The sequence below is a fragment of the Vanacampus margaritifer genome, chromosome 6 (genome assembly GCF_051991255.1).
Source record: "Vanacampus margaritifer isolate UIUO_Vmar chromosome 6, RoL_Vmar_1.0, whole genome shotgun sequence".
Lineage (NCBI taxonomy): Eukaryota > Metazoa > Chordata > Actinopteri > Syngnathiformes > Syngnathidae > Vanacampus > Vanacampus margaritifer.
Genome location: NC_135437.1, coordinates 15,698,298 through 15,718,250, shown reverse-complemented (window position 1 = coordinate 15,718,250; position 19,953 = coordinate 15,698,298). Strand labels below are relative to the sequence as shown.

Below are 19,953 nucleotides of genomic sequence, written 5' to 3'. Positions count from 1 at the left end.
CCCATTGGAAAATGGACAATTTTACAGTAATCGACACTTTTTTTGTTTCCATTGCTACTTTCACACTTGTTGCACATCTGACTTATGGACTGGCACAAAAAAATCGGCCCTGGCATTTTGACTTAGTCCCACTTTGTTCTGCCACAGATGTTTATTGATGATGTTTCAGTTTGCTATCTATATTCAGAATGGATTAATGGACCTTCTAAATTGTGGGTCAGTCTCTTGTGGTAAAATGAACGAAAAATAATTTAAAAAGTACCGCATCGGCCCCAAAAGAGGCTGGCCCACCGGGCATCTACCCCGAATGCCAGATGGCCAGTCCAGCCCTGCTTGTGTCCAGCGTGTTTGACTGCGTGACGTCAATGTAAGCACTCGCGTGACTTTAGAGCTGGCCGATGGTCCCACAAACGTTAACATTTCCCTTGAAATACAACCGCAGCCTCAGGAAGAAAAAAAAAGAAGAAAAACTCATCAGCAATGAGGCTGTGACTCAGAGAGGAGTGTCCGGTTCCGCCCACTGCGCTTGCGGTCATTATTAATTAGTGTAATCACAAAGCAGAGCTGTACTACATGCTAGCAACGCTTTTATTATTTGCTTGTAAAAGTATAGCAGCACCAGCAGCAAATGTAATTGGAGGAATGTGCTGAATGAAGAACAATAAAAGAGCACATGAACAGCAATAAACTGATGCAACATGAACTCTTTGCTTTTCATTTCTTTCTTTCTTTTTAATTTTTTTCTACAATCCTTTTCTATATAGGCTATATAGGTTCAATATATTTTGAAAATCATTATTTATAATGTTATGTCATTTAATTAACATTTTTAGTGTTTGTTTTTTATTCAAAAAGTCTGCATTTAATTTAATTAACATTTATTTTTATATGTATTAGATTTTATTAAATCAATTTCCTTGAAAATTGTTTAATTTCATTTTAATTCTAAAAATATATCTTAATTTGTTTTAGTTTTGGTTGACTTTGAGTTTTCTAATCCTCCATTCACTTAAAATGTTACTATATTTTTTCCATCCATTCTTACCACTTGCCCACAGGATTGCAGGGTTAATTTAATAATCATTTTATTATTTTCTATTTGTTTTTCCCCAATTTGGTGTAGGTTTTACAATATTGAATTTATTTTTGATTAAAATCATTTCATTTTTACAGTTATTTTTAATTAACTGTTTTTTGATTAAATTAACATTTTGTTTATTTTAGATTTTAATTCATGCCTCTTTCTTCTGAGAACATCCTGTTTGAAACCCCCAATGGCGAAGTACTGTTGATCAACTGTTTGGTGTCCAACTGGCCTCAAAGTAAGTTCACCTTTAAAGATCATGGTGCATTTTAGATTTATCCTGTAATTTCACCCCAAAAAACATACAGTAAGTAATAATGGTGCATTTTTAACGGGCTTTGTAATTGCTGTTTACTTGTCACAGTTACTGTAGTTCCATTCGCTGTACTTTGGTTGTCATCACACATTTCCTTTTGCCATCACCTTCTTTGGTGACGTCACCCCGACCCCTAAAAAAATGAAGAAAAAGCCAAGCACACTTGTAGAGTTAATCCTCTGGGAGCTCGAGGAGATCCTGTTAGACCAAAGTGCATACGCTGCATTTCTGCAGCAAATGGATGACGATTTATTTTTATTACAAAATACATTGAAAGCCTACGGAAGTGTATTGCATTCACTTGAGAAAAAAAAAAGTCCTGTTTTTCTGATTAATTTTTTGGGGGAGCCTTGTTTTTTTTTTTGTCTTTTTTTCTGTTTTATTGAATATTTTCCCTATTTTTTGAGTATTTGTTTTTTCTGTTTAAAAAATATATATTTTCTTCAGTTTTTCTGAATATTTTTTTTCTGAGTAATTTTTCCCTGTTTTATAAAAGAATTATTTTTCTGGAAAAAAATTCTGTTTTTCTGAATTTTTTTTTTAAAGGGTTTTCCCTCAGAGATTAGAGAACAAACCACAATACAGTATACTGTACACATTCATTCCTTTATTGAGAGCCAGTAAGTAAACATGACCATCTTATTGCATATGGAGGTATGCGAGAAAGCCGCTTCCGCTATTAGCGAGTCTGCAACAAGTCACTTGGAGTTCAGAGGTAAAAAAAAATAAAATAAAAACCAGCTCTGTTTTGGGGAATAATTATTTTTCCTGTTTTTTGGAATACTTTTTTTTTTCAGTTTTTTTGAATAATTTGTTTTTCTGAGTAATTTTTCATCTTGTTTTTTCTGAATAAATTTTTTTCAGCCTGTTTTTCAGAATATTTTTTGACAAAAAAATACTGAGTAAAACAAAAACAGATTCAGAAAAACAGAAAATGAAAAAAAATACTCCAAAAAACAAAGCTCCCCCCAAAAAATTGTCAGAAAAACAGGAGTTGGTTTTTTTTTCCAAGTGAATGCAATATACACTTCCGTAAAAAGGCACTTAATAATATCCAAGTGTCATGATTTGGGTCCGCCCTTCTCAAGCCGTGACACCAAGTGTAGCTTTGAGAGAGAGAGAGATTTTCACCACCCAAACAATTATTTCATTATTTATGTAGCATTGTACTTACAATCATACAGTTAGAAAATAATTATATCCAATGTATAGAATTAACCAGTTAGTAATGGTCACAGTAAGCTGCAGTAGTAGTCTTTTTTTCACAGAGGATAAAGAATATATGCCTGTGAGTGCTTGCTTTACTTTTAGTCTCAGTGCAAAAAAAAATACATAGACTCAACACCGGCTCGCCCCCAAAAAAAATCAGTTGCCGCTTTATCCTACTTTAAAAAAATATATTTAAAAAATAATAACAAAAATGTTTTTAAATTCGGGAACAAATGACTTCACTTAACGTTTTATCTCCATTGTAGAGAAATGTGCATACAATCAAGTGAAGGCAATTGCTGTACATCCTCAAGTCATGAATGTTCCCACAAACGGGGAGAGCGAGTGGGGGTGCCCCCCACCCCTGCCCACTCGCTCACTTCCTGGCAGTGTTTGCCAGCTGAGACGCACGGCGTGGCTGGGCAGTGCGCACCGTGACTCAGGCTCCTCTCCATTTGAAAAATTAAAAGAAAGGGAGGGAGGATGGGGGGGTCGTATGGCAGATTTAAATGAGGCCCGCCAGGATGAAACATGCTGATATCAGCACAGCGCCTACAATCTCAATCACAAAGGAGGAAAGGAAAGAGGCCGGCGCGCTGATGTAATGGCCTCACGCCGACGCCATCGCCTTGGCACAGGGGAGGGCACGTCAGCACCCCCCCCCCCCCCCCCCAAAAAAAAAAAACACTCCAACCCAAAAACCTCAAGTCACACCCTCTCAAACTCATCCTGATTCATACTAGTGAACTTGCTTTACTTTTTTCTTCTGCTTTTTTCCTCTACAGTATTTTATTCAATTCTGCTGTATTTGTTTGACACAAGTCCACTTTTTTGTAGAATTGTTAGTTATTATATTTTTAAATTTTATATTTATTTTTTTAAAAAAACATTTAATTGGAAAATTGTTTCAAATATTAATTATTTTATTATAATAAACTTAGATATTTGTACAGTTTAATAGGTTATTTATTAAACGGATGCATTGTAGAATAATAATAGCAAACTATTCCAAAAGTACACGTTAAGAAACTGTTTTGTATGTCAAAACAGTTTTGACAGCAGCAAATGTAATTGCTGTAATTGAGTTTGATGTGTTTCTGTATTGTGGTTTCCTTCTCAAGTTTGAGATGTATGCAGTTCTGTACTTTAATTTTTATTTTGTTCCCCCACGTGACTCACAAATGTTTACCTGTTTAAAGGTCATCTTTTGGGAGGCTGATCCGAACTATTGACTTGAGTGCTGTGACACAGAAATAACACCTGTGAATTATTAAAATACATAAAGAAACGGTCTTTATTTCCTTTGCAGTTGTCTTATTTAGCTTATGTACACTGTGCAATTCTTTATTTAAACTTAATTATACTTGATAGACACCAGCCAATGTTACAGAGTTTATAATCATTGCTGTTTTTCATAGAATTTTCTTACATTATTCTAGTTTGTGTTTCCATAGTTGGTGGACAATACATGGCAATGTGATAACTTTTGGGAGAAAAAAACGTTTGAGGAACATTACATTAGATAAACGTAAGCTTAAGGAACTTGTAAAAGAAAAAAACTTAACTGCATGATTTTTTTTTAAATTAGTTTATCAGCTAATTTTAGCCAACTGTCTGTGCACACTATAGTGTATTTAAAAAAAAACGACCTTAATAAATATTTGTAACTACCTTAGTGTATAACACCAGTTTGTACGTTTTTTTTAAACGTGGTTTACTTTCACCATTATTTAGCCACCCAGAATGAAAATTTAAGAGTAGAACATACAGGTTAGCAGACAGAAAGTTGACACTCTTTGTTCCATTAGATTCCCCCTAAAGAATGATGTCACATCCGCTATGTAGATTCATGGGACTATTTTTTTTTTAGGGCAAACTACTGTACTACATTGAGAATACACAATCTTTTTTTTTTTTAATTCATGACAACCACTGTTTCCATATATGTGGCAAGAACCGGTCCTCGAGGGCCTGAGTCCTGCATGTTTTCGAGGTTTCTCTACTCCAACACACCTGATTCAATGATGAGGATAATTATCAGGCTCCTGCATAACTTGCTAATGAGCTTCAATGTGAATCAGCTATCTTGAACGTGGGGAACCTAAAAAAAAACATGCAGGACTCAGGCCCTCAAGGACCGGACTTTGGCACCACTTAAATCTAATCAATAGTGAGGGTGCATTTATTTCCGTTTAAATCGCATGTATGTCCGTTTGAAGCAGTAAGAGGCCTTGGGGACATAATTTTTGAGGGATAGATAGATTTTTTTTTGGAACTTTCATTTGTACAGTGCAAAATTTACATGTTTATCCATCCATCCATTTTCTTAACCGCTTATTCCTCACTAGGGTTTAATTGTTTCTTAAACGCCGTCTTCTTCTGGTTTAGTGCTGCCGCCTAGTGCTGATCAGAGGCGTTACTTGTACTTTAATGGCAAGTGAGATTAAATAACAAATACAAACCAATATTTTTCTAGTATTTACCTGTATTGTATTATGTAATTGTATTATTTTCCTCTCATATATATAAAAATATATATGTTTATATAAAAAAATCAAGAATCGTCGAAACGGCTGAGTAGTGATTTTAGATCGGAGCTCGACTGTTTTTGCCTGTAACGTCACTGTGTTCAGGAAAATCAATCGAGCGAAGAAGCAGCGGGTGAAGAAGTAGAGGCGACGCTAAGCCGCAGCAAATATGGTCAGTGAGAATGAAATGTCGCCTAGCAAAAGGTTTTACAGAACGTGTAGATATTTATTAAGTTATTGGACCGCTTTTATTTGTAGATTAATCCTAAAAAAACAGCCCAGGAGCATCTTGCTCTCCAATGGCTAACGTTAGCTAACCTGCTAGCCAACATTGGAGTGTACTGTGAGTAAGCAAAACAGATTGGCCGGCTGGAGCTAACGTTAGCTTTGCGAAAGCCTCCTAAACGCGCGTGATGTGGTTTTTATTATTTGATGAATACTGCATAAAAAAACATATTTGAATACATTCTGAGCATGCAGTGTTGTGGTTTGACAAAGAAGCATGACTGTGCTCGTTGATTTAGCAGGCGAGCGCTAGGTTAGCATTGTAGCGTACTTTCGTTTTAGTTTCAGCTAAATGAATTCAACTTTGAAAAATGCAGACTAATATGAACTCTGCTTGCTTAAGTATTTGGAGTAGGGCTGGGAAAACATTTTTTGCAAGAAAAAAGTGTTTAGCACACTTTCATTATTCACTTTCATTTATCACAATTTGATTCCAATTTGATTCGATATCGATTAATACCGATACGAATCTATAAGTTGATTATTGCAGGAGGATTTACTCAAATTTTGAAAATACTAATCAATAAACTTGTACGTGTACACTTTAAGATTTGTATGAAAATGTATTTATTTATCTGAAACTTCAGGCTTATAAGTGTGAGCCACTGTATTTGATTTCATGTTTGAAGAGCATTGAAATAAAATATTAAGGATTAATGTTTCATAAATATAGCATTCTTGCATGCTTAATGTGCGAACCCTAAACCTATGTTAAGACGTTTTGTGGAATATTTCCATAAAACAATTGATATTTAAACATCGATTCGGCCACATATTGGATCGATTCGAGCATTCCGCGCTGTAATATTGCGATATAATACCGAATAGATTTTTTTAACACCCCTACTTCCTTCCCTTTTTCAATCTTTCTTTTCTTCACGCTTTCCTTTCCTCAGACCTGCTATTTATTTATGCATTATTACCTCGTTATTTCCCTCCTACTGTCATGCTGAACCATCCATCCTTCCTTCACTTAAATGTTTTGCTTCCCTTCCTTCCACCTAAGTGCCGTGCTTGCTGCTTTTTGGTGCATCTCATGTTACTATTCTAAATTATTTAGCTTGTAACCTAAAACTTTCCTTCTAAGAAAGTCTCATGCTCGAGTCTCTAAGCAACAGTTGGGTTTAGTTGGGGCGGGGAAATGGCCATGCAAGACAATTATGTAAGACTTTGTGGCTTCGTCGTCATGTTATATCATCCGATTTTGTTAACACGTATTGTTTTGTTGTTATGTGCAGTTTCGCAATCAGTATGATAACGACGTGACCGTATGGAGCCCACAGGTGAGTTGTCTTTCTGTCTCTAAAATCTTCAAAAGTGACAAGCTCTGCTAAATGGATCCATGGGGATTGTTGTTGATGTGTTCAGGGTCGCATTCATCAAATTGAGTATGCCATGGAGGCTGTGAAGCAAGGCTCTGCCACCGTAGGACTCAAATCCAAAACCCAGGCGGTCCTTGTTGCACTAAAGGTACGATGACTCCTTTTGATTCGCTTCGTTGTGCCAATCGGTGTCGCATGTTATCGATGGCTGTCTTTGTCATTTGGCTACAATCAATAGAAGAAGTAATGGCTTGATCATCTGTATGTGTCGCGTGTAGAGAGCTCAGTCAGAATTGGCGGCTCATCAGAAGAAGATACTCCATGTGGACAACCACATCGGCATCTCCATCGCTGGACTCACTGCAGATGCCAGGCTGCTATGGTTGGTCGCACGTTTGTTCAAGGAGAACCACAATAACAACAAAACACACACGCGCTAAGTTGTTTTCTTTTCTTTCTGTTTTTTTGCAGTAACTTCATGCGTCAGGAGTGTTTGGACTCCAGGTTCGTCTTTGACCGACCCCTGCCCGCGTCGCGACTCGTCCACCTCGTTGGCAGCAGTATCCTTACAGCCAAATTACACACACAACTTGTAATTGTCTGAATAAATCAAGTTAACTCTTTTACTGCCACACGGTATCAAAAAAAACAACAACCCCGACAGTGCCAGCCGATTTCTAGCATTTTAACTCATCTTTCAAGGCAAGCAGAATATTTTGTACGTTGACTACATTAACTGCATACCAAATGAAAGATCGCGTCATTCTTTCATTGGAAAAAAAGTGTGTTTCTACCATATTCCGTTCTTTAGTAATCACCATTTGAAAATAGGTCATTTGAGTGACATTGAGCGAAAACTAAAAAAAAATTAGGAGAAAACGAGCTTTTTGTGAAAAGATACATTTTCTGCACAACAGTGACTTTGACACTAATATTTGTTGTTTAGTGACGCTTTGTGAATTAGATTTAATGTGACAAAGGCTTTGATCATTCACGTCATCCTTGAATACGTTCTATTTCCTAAGATCTGCCATGATTCACTGCAATTGCATACACCGGCAGAACGTTGAAAAGAGATGCATACAGACGTTGCACTGCCCATTGCGATAAAACAACAAAAAAAAACGTAGTAAACGCCAATTATCGTTTTTGGCAGCATTCATTTGGATTTTGCTAAACGTCATTAAACGTTTTTGGCATCAAAAGAGTTAAATAGCGAGATATTCAAAGACTCATTCTGATCCGGAAATTATGATTTGCTGATGGCTTTGCCATGCTAACTCGAATCCCCATTTGAATCATGACTATTTCATCCACAGCCCCAATTGAATAGTGAACCATGAATAGGTGGCCGTTCACTGTATTTGACGAATAGTTTCGTATAAAAGCAGCAGCGATCGTTCCTTGACAGAAGCTCAGAAACTCAAATCCCAACACAGCGATACGGAAGGAGACCATACGGCGTTGGACTGCTAATCGCCGGCTATGATGTAAGTTCACTCACTCGTTTTGTTCGAAACTCGAAGCTAGGCTGTATACAAATGTGTTAAATTTGCATATGCCAGGACATGGGACCCCACATCTTCCAGACGTGCCCGTCGGCCAACTACTTTGACTGCAAGGCCATGTCCATAGGCGCCCGCTCGCAGTCGGCCCGCACCTACCTGGAGAGATGCATGGACAAGTTTGCAGACTGTGAGCTTCGCCGCAGACTTAACTTACACCGTCACAAGCACAGTAGCTGATTCGGAAGGCCAATGAATGGCATTATAGTGGCTCTTCGTTATACATTATACAGTCAATCCGCGTTTATCAAGGGGGGATACTTTCCAGACCCACCTGCACATGGTGAAAATCTGTGAATTTGGAAAATGACTCAAAAGTTGCTGAAATGTTTTTTTTATTTTTTATTTTATTTTATTTTTTTATCCTTCAGGCTATCTAAGCAATAAAGATGCCACTTTGCTATGTGTTAGCATCTGAGCAAATGTGTTTATTGTTCAGGCAACCTGAATGACTTGGTCCAGCATGGCTTGAGAGCCCTCAGAGAGACCCTCCCCACTGAGCAGGACCTCACCACCAAGGTAGTCCACACACTCGATTTCTGCTGGTCCTGGTTCACATTACGCTTATTTATTTTTTATTTTTTTTGAAAAATCATGTTTTCATAAGCGCAATGACAAACATTAAGTTTTATTAATGAATTTGTTTCAGAATGTTTCCATCGGTATTGTGGGTAAGGACATGGAGTTCACCATCTACGACGACGACGACGTGGCCCCCTTCTTGGAGGGTCTGGAGGAGAGGCCGCAGAGGAAGGTGATGATGTCATCAACATTATGCAAATGCACACATAAGGGTGGTCTTTATTTACTGCATTTGGACAGAAGCAATTATTTTTGCGATTTTTTTTCTCTTTCTTTTTCTTTTAATATAGCAGATGAAAGTGGAGTGTTTGGGGGTGGGGGGAAGCACTTGACCAGAACGCATATTGTTTCTTGGTGTTTCGCTACTCCGGTTGCTATCTTGCTATTTGTTAGCACAGCAACTTTTATCACAGTAAAGTGCATGTCCACTGAGGCACGGGATGGTCGACAATTAACATTACGGGTCCTCAAAAGTTGTTTGGTATGCGATATTTAGCATTTTGTAAGTTAGTTTGCTGATGAATGTTTTGGGTGCATCAGGTTGCCGCGCCTGCAGACGACGACGCTCCTGCTGTTGCTGCAGTGCCCGAAGAGCCAATGGAGCACTGAGGCGGAATTCAAAGTTGACGCACTTCCTGTTTGTGACAACAACAACAAAAAAAAGTTAGAGATGTGCCACTTGCCTAAAAACATCAACCCCCACATATTCTGCCAGCATCAGTCAGTGAGTGCTTTTGTACGGGTAGAATGTACCCTATATTCAACAAATAAACACCCCCTTTTTTGAATTCTTTTGTTCCATGCACATTTGTCAAGATACTATAGAACCAGCATTGACAACTTATTTTTTGTATCCTTGCTCCAGTAATAAAGTTACATTCAAAATGAAACTACCAAATGAGGCATTTAAGTGTAGTTTGAGGTTTTTATTAAGAAAGGGTGGCCATGCTTGCCCACGAAAAACTGGGATACATGGATGTGACATTTACGCACTTAAAAAAAAACAAACAAGCCTGTTACAAAATGTCTCATTTTAGGCAAAAGTTTTTCTAAAGGTGTATGCGTGATGATAATAATAGAAGAGGCTGCCCATTAGTTTGAGGTGGATGTTGTTCCATTATGACATGCATGTGTATATCATTCACTGTCAGGACTATCCAAATGATTTTTGTACAATTTAGCCGTTTTCGTCTTTTGATCTGAAGGCTAAAATATTTAGTTTGTTTTTCCTGCATTTCCTGAATGTTTAAGATGGTCAGGTGGCAGGTCTATTGCAGACTCATAAAAATAAATTGTGGATGTGAGGTTTTCTTTATTTTGATATGAAAAGTGATATACATTTAAATTTAATTCCTCTAAAAGTTTACCAGCATATACAACGTCCGATTTGAGTATATTTCACATTAACGATCCTCAATGAAATTATGATCAACTTACTACAGGTTGCAAGTACCCCCCCCCCCCCCCCCCAAATAACTATATTTAAACAATATATAATTGCTTGATGGGCTGGATTTAGTGTGTTTAATAAAGCTGAACTCAAGGCAAAAAAAAAAAATTGCAGTAATGTATGTTCCCCCACTAACATGATATTCTGATTAATATTCCATTTGTGGAATAAGAACTATGAAGATTAATCCATGTGTTTTCATCCATTTCAGGACTGAAAAACGATGTCAAACTGCCTTCGGGCTCGAATTGCAAACGTCATGGCTCACATGTATTGTGGGTTTGGTCTCATGACGTTTGCAATGCGAGCCCAAAGCAACCGAAATGGCAATTTCAGCCAACAACCTCTGACATGGATGAAAATTGATTAATATGATTTTAAAAAATTATTCCACAAACAATATTAATCGGAATACTGTTTTAAGACTATCTGGAGCACGTAGACTATATTATTGCTAAGATGTTTTTTTTGCCAAGAGCTCCCCAATGACGTGAAAGAATTTCAAAGTGGTCCGACATGACCCCAATGGCCAGCATTTGTATTTTGCTAACAAGCAAAGTCCAAGGTTGTGAAATCCATGCAGAATTCTCGACACATGCTTGTCCAATTTCCACACAACCAAAACAAATTCCGTCCAATCAGGAGTCACTGAGACTCCTTGCTTCTCCTTTTGTTCCGTCGTCTGACGGGTCCGCCACCGGACAACGCGTGGGTCTCCAGGCGGTCCATCTCCTCTCGCTGAATGACCGACGTCATCTTCAAGGTGAGCTCCAACTCCTTCAGCACGCCCGCCAGCTCCTCCTCAGGCACGCCCAGCTGGATCTGCTCCTCGTCGCGCTCATGTTCACGCTGCTCCTCCTCGCCCAGGTGGACCTCCTGCTGCTTTGCGTTCGGGTCCTCCTCCCCTCCTAAACCGGCACTCGGTTCATCATCTGCTTGGTGTGCGTCATCTTCTCTGGCTTGTGTCTGCGATCCGCACGGAGGATGCTGACAGCAGCAGCGAGGGCGCTCCCATAAGTCACAGGGTTCCTCTTCTTCATCTTAGGTACGACACAACACGGTTAGTTTCATCATATACGCTCGTTGTACAGCATAATCTCAGCTGTTCTGTTCATTTTTGCGAGCCTTCGCGTACCTTCTTCCCAGCGTTCCCGGTGGGTTTTGTTTGGCGTTGCCGCGCCCTCCACCAGCTGACCTTCCTGCATCACGCGAGTAATTTCCGTCAGCTGCTGGAGGAGACTCTCCTGGTCCACGTTCACTCCCTTGCTGCCACTACAACACACACACGCACATACATTTAGCTTTGTGTCTATCATTAGCATGTTAGCGCTGACTTTCCATTCTCGAGCACCTGTCGGGGCTGTGGTGCACGTTGGAAACGATATTTTCCATCACCATCTCCGTCTCCCTCAGCTTCTCCTGCAGCTGAACCAGCTCAAAGTCGGCTAAAGGTTAAATGACATGTTTTAGAAGTTTAATAGTAGGGATGCTAGCTAGGAGGTATCATGACTCACTGATCTTCCGCTTTTTGTTCTCTGAGCGCACTGAGGAGAATCTGCCCAACGGAGGCTGACTGCTCCCCTTGGATGTGATCTGACCACACACAAACACACATCAGCGCCTCAACTAACACCATGAATAATACACGTCGTGAAAAACAAATGTTTGTTTTACAATGTCAACATTCACGTGAGTGAGTGTGCGTGACAGACCTTGAAGAGGATGTATAGGATGTAGATTAAAATGCCAAATCCGTAGACGGGAATGATTTGTCCCGCCAGATTGGATTTGGCCGCCGTTCCCAGCCCGCCTCCCGCTCCCGCTCCTTTGGCCCGGGCGACAACACTCTCTGCCTTGTGGGCCCTGGAGGAGGGGCCTGACCCCGCCGCCGTCCTCTGGCCTCGGCCGTCATGGGCCATTTGACGATGCGCCATGGGTGGGAAATGACCTCCTAGACACATAAGATGATTAAAATCATTTAAAAAAAAAAATCATTAATGTTTATTATATGTACATATGACTTCAAAATTATGTTTCCTTGATTATTATTTTTTTTTAATTCTATTAAGTACTGACACAATAAATCTAAAAAAAATGCCACTAAATGACTAGAATTATACATTACTTATATGAATAAGGGAAAAAATGAAGTGTAAAGTATGTAAGTTTATATTTAAATAAAATTGACTATATAAAATTCTATAATGGAAAAAAATCTGAAAATAAAATCCATATTAGAGAAAAAATACACCATTGAATTCTCAAAAATGAATTTAAAAAATAATTAAAATAAATAGAAAAGAAAGTACAATTTTGCATTATAAAAGGAAATATCCAAACTCGGGGGGGATCTAATTGCTATATTAAAATAATTGTTCCTGGTATCCTTAAATGTTATTTTAATGAATGAAATTACATAATCAATATAAAATAATTGCATCCTTTAATGCTCTTTTTTAATGGGGAAAAATCAAAGCAAAATATATGTAACAAATTTTCAATATTCATAAAAAAATACACTGAATTAATACCTTTATGTGTATATTTGAACTATAACTAATCCCCCCAATTACAAACAAAATAACAAATATTTAGTGTATATTACCCGTATCTTTCCTTGTCGTTTAAACGTTGCTATTATTATTTTTACTGAGTAAGGTGTTTCTGAAATGTTGTTTTTGGCGCCCCCTCCTCCTTAGGGAGGAGAGTGTAACTACAAGACGTTGAACCATCGCAGCTTTCTACGTCCTTTAAATTAAATTAAATTAAAATTAAACAAAACTTCACTGTTATTTCAACCCATCGAGGGTATCACGTTGACATTATAGCACGGAAAAGAAGCCCCGTGAGCGGCGAGGTAAGCGACTCACCTTCGACACCGCTAGCATCCTTCCCCCCGCGAGATAACAACATCCTGGGAAGCAGCAGTGCCACGCACAGCACGAGGCACGTGGCAAGTGTCACCTTCTGGAAGGTGGACATCGCCATGGCATCACCTGTCGACCCACCGAGTTGATACGGAAATGGTTTAGAAGGGAAACTCGTCGGCTCCTTTCTTCCTAGTTGTTGCTTTTCGGCCGATTGGTTGAATTTCCTACTAGAACCGGAAGTGCGCCGCTGTTTGCGATGGCGTGATTCAGCCACAAGATGACGCCAAAGCGCTGCGTCAAAAGCATAACCACAAAAAAGACGAATGTAAAATAAGAAAAATAAAATTACTGTATTTCACATTAATTTTATAAAAACATTCCGTTTTTTAAATTTACTGCACAAGTTATCTTTTGTAGTCTTTATGGTTGTAGCATTATTCGAATCATTTTGCTTTATTTCACAAATGAATTGAATATCCTCTTAATTTAGTAAAGAGGTTTTTTTTTAAGTATGATTTTAATATTGTGCCTTTATTTTACATACGAAATAATGCTCTATCTATGGTCAAATGAGTACTTTTTTTAAGGTGAAGTTACATTTGTAGGATTGTTATTTTCTTTTTTTATAAAAAAAAATATTCTCTTAATTTACTACATCGGTTACATTTCTAGTGTGATTTACCATTTATACATTTTTATTTAAAAAGAAAAATAATATTCTGGTGTAAATAATGTCATAGTTCTGGAATTGACTAAATACGACTTGCATTTAATGATATCACCATTTTATAATAATAAAACAGCATTTTGTTCTTTTCTGACATGGAAACGTTAGTTTTGTGGCGTACAAATGAGAATTAAATAACAAATACATCATACTTATTATTGACTAAACTATGTCGTTGGCATTCATTCACTGGAGTAAAAAAACAACCAAAAAAAAGCCCATCTTTGGTGGCGATGAGGAATCAGCTGATTGTCCTTGGTCTGTTTGTCGCTCCTTGCGTGCAAGTTTACCATTTAAATAAAGTTTTATTTAAAAAAAATCACATGTAGTATTAGAGGAGGACTTGGTAATGCGTTCACATTGGACTCTCAAAGCTGGAGGGCCATCCTTTAAGTGCTCGCTCCTTTAGTTTGTCTTTAGTTTGCGTCCGTGTGTTGACATCATCGTCGCTTTCCAAACGTTTCACCTCCGAAAAGTTCGACAAAGAGCTGCAGAAGGTCCAAAATGATTCTCGCTGGTCTTCTTCTTCACCTGAAATAAGCAAGAAATGTTGGTTTTTTTTACGTTATCTATCAATGACCTGACCCATCTTTGTCCATTTTTAACCCCCCCTACCCTCACCCCAAGATCAAATAGCCTGTTTTAGTTACCCATCACTGTGACGACGTCTCCGCGTTGCTGTTAAGATGGCCGCCTTCGTAGTCGAGCTGGCACAAGATCATGTTGTTCTTCAGGAAGAAGTGGTCGCCAACGCAAAACCTGCATTATGGGAGAGGAATTGAGCGCTTTAGTGATTAATTGGAATTTATTACAAATGAAGCAAATTCAAAGGACTTTTTTTTTTCAGTCTTCCTGCTAAGAAACAGGCAACATGATCTCAAACACCTCTCTGAGGACCATCCCACATATCTATGCGATGCTACCAACGCTAATCAACGGATTAATCATACGTGACGGAAGTACCAACATACGAGGTATTTAACCAGATCCAAATGACAATTACCCCAAGTGACACGTGTGATTTGCTACGCTAACCAGCATGCTAATCGTACCTCTGGCGACAGAGCTGGCAGGCGAAGCAGTCCAAGTGGTAAACGTTGTCCCGCGCCCTCATCACCATCTCGAAGGCGGGGATCAGCTTCGTGCAGGCGGCGCATTTCCCCGTCACGCCGAAAAGCCTGAACAGGAAAAACACCTTCAGGTCAGTCACACACTCACTACAGCGCAGACCTCAGCCAAGGCATCATCATTTTAATTGCTCAACTCCAAACCATCAGAGACCTTCACACCTAATAAACCTGGAGTTTAAGATTTGTATTACTGGGGCAGGGAGTTTATGCGAGGAAGGTTTTCTTTTTCAAAAGCAGGTGAAGCCCTAACCTTTAACACGACCCTTAACCATAAACGTAGTGTCTAACTAACACTTACCATCATCCCAAACCGTTTACTGGTATATTTAACGAAAACCCTAACCCCCTTTACAATCCTAACTCCACCCCCCAAAAAAATAGTCCTCATCTTAAAAAAAAAAAAAACTTCACTTTTTTTATTGTGGACCTATTAAATTCTAAATCACGTCTTGTTTATCTGACAAGCTTTGAACTGCGAAGGAAGACAGAAGTAGGTCGTCATTATGATATATTACACTTTCAAATTCTATTGTGGTGACTCATTAGTGGCGTCACCGCCGCTGCTTTTACACACGAAGATAAACACGCATGAACCCCACACGTCAAGATAAGCCTCCATCTCGTGGAGTCCCAGCATGCGGCGGAAGGTTCAACAAGCGAGCGAGTGAGCGAGCGTCCGTTCTCAGGAACAAAACGAGCGGTGACGACCGCCATGTTCTCATCTAACGAGCACCAGGCACCTGGTGGGCTCTGTTCCCTCTGCCCCCTTTTTAACGAGGCTGCGCGGCTCAATGCTAATTCTCCGCTAATGGCCCAATTAAAAGAAATCACATGGTTCTAATCCCGCTCTTCAAAGGGCTCCGGGCCGGGCCCATGACGAGGAAAGCAGGAGGCGATGGAGCCAATTTAACCGTCAAAGGGGGCTTTTTTGCTGGGCTAAGTGCGGTGTGCGGCTAATGAGCGACTTAGCGGCCAGCAAATCCAGATGGAGTGCGCGCCGGGCCCGACAGCACATGAGCTCGGCGAAATCAGGAGGTGTGCAGCTGACCGCTGAGCTCGTTATTTCCCCAAAGAAGTCTCAGTGGAGTCGTCCGGGAAACAACCACCATCCCATAATAGATAGTGCTAAACGTGCTATGATGATTAGCGATGGTTTTCTGCTTCTAAAAGTGGGGGTGAAATTATTATTTTGTAGGTTCGAAAACATGGAGCAAATTGATGTTGTTGTTTTTCGCATGGGGAAGCTCGTGGTTGGTGCAGAGTCATGTTTTCACAGCCACAACGCCAGCTTGCACACGTCTGGGAAATTACCAACATCCAGTCTAAAATGCCTCTGCGTAGATTTAGAATACTCGTCACGCCGGACTTGCACCAGTCACCAAAATAAAGCCATTAGTGTCAACTTCTCAAAATCTTGATCTCTATGCGGTCTCAACTTTTGAATGACTTGTACTTGATTTCTTGATTTGTATTGATCTTGACTTGGTCTCAACACCTTAAAATCCTGGTCTTGGTGTCAACTCTAAAGTCTCAGGATTTACTTGCTCTCAATTCATCAAAGTCTTGGTCCTGACTCAAAACATTACTTGGACTTCAAGTTAGGTTTGTCTTCTGACATGCACTGTCAAGAGTAGAACCTTACATAGACAGATGTGTGTGAAATTATTACCAACACCCAGTCTAACGTGCCTCTGTGCAGATTTAGAATGTGCATCACGCTGAACTTACTCATCAAAATAAAGCCCTTAGTGTCAACTCCTCAAACTCTTGTTCTTGACTTCTTAAAGCATTGATCTTAACTTGGTCTCGACACCTTAAAGTCCTGGTCTTGACTTAATGTCAACTCTTTAAAGCAACAATAAGGAACTTTCAGTTTACGTTGATTATGGCAACGCCATATGGACAAAAGCGGTATTGTTATGTCTGAAAGAAAACCACATTTCCCATGAGGACAAGCACATTGTGTCGCTTTTTTAGCTCACTCCAGCGAGTGGAATCCGGGCCATTGTTGATCCATGACTGTCCTTTCATCCGGGCTAGCTTTTGACATATGCCATAAAGCAGTCAGCACATTTGTATTTTTTTTGTGTGGCAGTGTTCCTACCATCCTCCTTAAAGTTGTTTAGTGCCAGTAAAAATGCAAAAATACAGACCCCCTCAGAACATGGCAAAGATACCTTTCAACTAGTTTTAAGTCGATGTTTCATCAGAAGAGTTATGATTTTTTTTTTTATTAAGGTTGAAAAGTTCCTTAGTGCTACTTTAAAGTCTCAGTAATGACCTGCTCTCAACTTCTCAAAGACTTGGTCCCGACTCAAAACAGTCCTTGGACAAGCTAGGTTTGTCTTCTGACATGCACTGTCAAGAGTGGGACCTTATATAGACAGATGTTTGTGAAATTATTACCAACACCCAGTCTAACATGCCTCTGTGCAGAACTTATGCCAGTTACTGAAATGATAGAGCCCTTAACGTCAACTCCTCAAAGTCTTGGTCTTGGTCTTCACTACTCAAAGCAGTGAATACTTGGGCACGACGTGGTACCTAAGGTAGTCCCGGCGGCAGAGGATGAGGTTGGCTCGGGTGTAGAGGGTGGAGCCCACTCGGCCCAGTCGGCAGTCGCAGCAGGCGCACTTGAGGCAGTCCTCGTGCCAGTAACGATCCAACGCCTGCAGCATGAAGCGGTCCCTGATCCTCCCGTTGCAGCCGGCGCAGCCTCGAGGCTTCTCTCTGGACTGGAGGGACACCAGGGACACACCTAAGGAACACCAGGCAGGAAAGAGTTGAGCTCACTTAAAGAAAGTTTTTGTACACCGGACAAGTTGTATGAGGTGGAGCTCGACATGTTGCTCTTCATTGAATAGTCAACAGGATAACAAAAAAGGATAACAAGTGTACTACTTTCCTGAGTTGCTTCTGTTATTATCATCAAACGTTTTCTTCTGATCTCAAAAGAACCAACAACAACAAAGATTGTGCTTTGTAACGTGGAGATTTCCCTTCAGAATTCTAGCATTCTAGCTAGCTCCCCATGCAATGGAAGCCATATTTTACTAAGCAGCCAGGACAGGCTTTTCCGAGTTTCATAACGATCCATTTGTGCTTCAGTGATTATCGTTACAATTTGTCATCACAGGTATCAGGGTCACAAAAAGCCAAATAAATCCTTTAGATACTGACTGAGCTGATACCTGGCCGGGTTTGCTGAGGTCTTCAGTGACATCATGCTATATGACAATTTACACTATTTTCACTTGACTACAGGTTCCACTTAATATGGAAAAAAAAAATTCCATTAGGCAATTTGACTTTCCAAATTGGATTTCTAAACATTTTAGGCAGCTTTTTTCATGTCAATGTTTTATGATGTCATTATGGTAGAAGCCAGACCCTTCTCATTTACTCATCACAGTTCAACATCTCGGAAAATAATACAGACATAACTCACGCAAAGACGCCTTAGGCTGCAGTTTATTCAATAACTATTCCAGTCAACTTTCATGCAACTAATGACCACGCTAGCCTCCACGAAACAAGCATTAAGAGATAATCACTCACTGTCCTCCTTGTCCAGCACCATCCTTCTCTCCGAGCACCACACACTGTCTCCACTCTAGTCTACCGGGAAGCAATCAATCCTCCAAAAAAAAGTTTGTCAAGCATGAAAGTAGCTTCAGTCGGAGGCGAAGCGGCACGCGTCCACTGCCGTTTGCTTTTTTTTTGCGAGAGAGCACCGGCTCCCCTCATCCACCTCCTCCTCCTCCTCCTCCAAACGTTGCTTCTTATCTGAGCTGATGTCAGTGCTCAAGCATTCCTGCTTCATGTGGCGGAGCCTGCCGCTTTGTGCAATGCGTCCATCCTCCACCCCCTCTAGAACTTTACCTCTCTCTCCCCTTCTCTCACTCCCTCAGTCTAATTATATGAAGTCATTATGCTCAGCTCTGATAGTAACCCCCTCTAACAGTCCCCCCCCACCCCACCCCTCCCTGAATCAATTATTCAATATGCAGTCACACACCAGGACTGCCGCGGCCTGAGGTGCTTTAGAATGAGCTTATTCAACTCCAAGGACAGCAATTATCTCCGGGGCGCCCTGGCATCAATGCCGCGCTCCACAGACGATCAACTGTTGGGCTGCTGGCGGCACATTAGTGGACAGCGTCACGCAAAAAGTGACCAGCGGAATATGAAATGCGTTGCATGTACCACCCGGGGGGTGTTGGGTGTCCTCCAGGGGGTGCGCGAGATTAATAGTGTAATTGCGGTCTCGTAAAAAAGGCTCAAAATATGAACGCCACTTGATCATGTTTGAATGAGTCGACGCAATTTGTAAACAGGCAGTGTTTAGTTTTTCGAGAGTGGATGCAGCAAGGTTTATTAGTTAATGAAAACTAACTAAATAACAAAAAAATTTAATCAAAAAACATTTTTGTTAGAATACATAAAAAAAAAATATATATATATATTTTTTATTAAATAATTAATTATAATTTTAATTATAATAAGACAACTTAATTAAAAATTATTTCAACCAAAAAAAAAACTGAAACTAAGTAAAATTAAAATTATTGTTATAGAGTGTCTGGCAATTAATTTGAAAAAAAAACGTACAAACTAATAACTGACAAATCCGCTGTGAAAGCTAATCAAAACTAACTACTGTACATAAAATAAAATAAAAACTCAAAACAAAATAAAAATTAACTATAACGAAAATTCCAAAACTATTATAACCCTGGCGTGCAGTGGAGAGGTTGAGATTCTGAAGTGCAGTGATTCCAAAAGTATGGTAAGGACTTTTTTATTTTCTGATGCTGCATGCCAAGGATGACATGTTTTGTGCGCATCAAGTGAAAAAACTCTCATGCACATTTAGTTTATGTTG

The 19,953-nt window shown here is 39.6% G+C and overlaps 3 protein-coding genes across 4 annotated transcripts; 1 reads left to right on the top strand and 2 right to left on the bottom strand.

Moving 5' to 3' along the window:
- Positions 1-1,224: 1,224 nt before the first annotated feature.
- On the top strand, positions 1,225-9,679 carry psma1 (proteasome 20S subunit alpha 1). 2 transcript variants are annotated; one of them, XM_077567655.1, is made up of 10 exons: positions 1,225-1,322; positions 6,661-6,705; positions 6,791-6,892; positions 7,023-7,126; positions 7,216-7,304; positions 8,164-8,234; positions 8,310-8,439; positions 8,749-8,828; positions 8,959-9,063; positions 9,432-9,679. In XM_077567655.1, the coding sequence occupies exons 3-10, from the start codon at positions 6,818-6,820 to the stop codon at positions 9,498-9,500; spliced, it is 723 nt and encodes a 240-aa protein (XP_077423781.1). In that variant the 5' UTR covers positions 1,225-1,322; positions 6,661-6,705; positions 6,791-6,817; the 3' UTR covers positions 9,501-9,679. The 2 variants fall into 2 exon arrangements, with proteins under 2 accessions (XP_077423781.1, XP_077423779.1); XM_077567653.1 differs by lacking the exon at positions 1,225-1,322 and adding an exon at positions 5,185-5,309.
- Positions 9,680-10,405: 726 nt separating this feature from the next.
- On the bottom strand, positions 10,406-13,430 carry ric3b (RIC3 acetylcholine receptor chaperone b). The gene is made up of 6 exons (XM_077567652.1): positions 13,212-13,430; positions 12,054-12,292; positions 11,856-11,934; positions 11,693-11,786; positions 11,477-11,613; positions 10,406-11,381 (listed from the first exon to the last, which is right to left on the bottom strand). Exons 1-6 carry the CDS (start codon positions 13,327-13,329, stop codon positions 10,987-10,989), a joined length of 1,062 nt encoding a protein of 353 aa, XP_077423778.1. The 5' UTR covers positions 13,330-13,430; the 3' UTR covers positions 10,406-10,986.
- Positions 13,431-13,955: 525 nt separating this feature from the next.
- On the bottom strand, positions 13,956-18,921 carry LOC144054194 (rhombotin-1-like). Its single transcript, XM_077569394.1, has 5 exons — positions 18,627-18,921; positions 17,613-17,826; positions 14,991-15,116; positions 14,589-14,697; positions 13,956-14,469 (listed from the first exon to the last, which is right to left on the bottom strand). Exons 1-4 carry the CDS (start codon positions 18,646-18,648, stop codon positions 14,592-14,594), a joined length of 468 nt encoding a protein of 155 aa, XP_077425520.1. The 5' UTR covers positions 18,649-18,921; the 3' UTR covers positions 13,956-14,469; positions 14,589-14,591.
- Between the last annotated feature and the right edge of the window lie 1,032 nt (positions 18,922-19,953).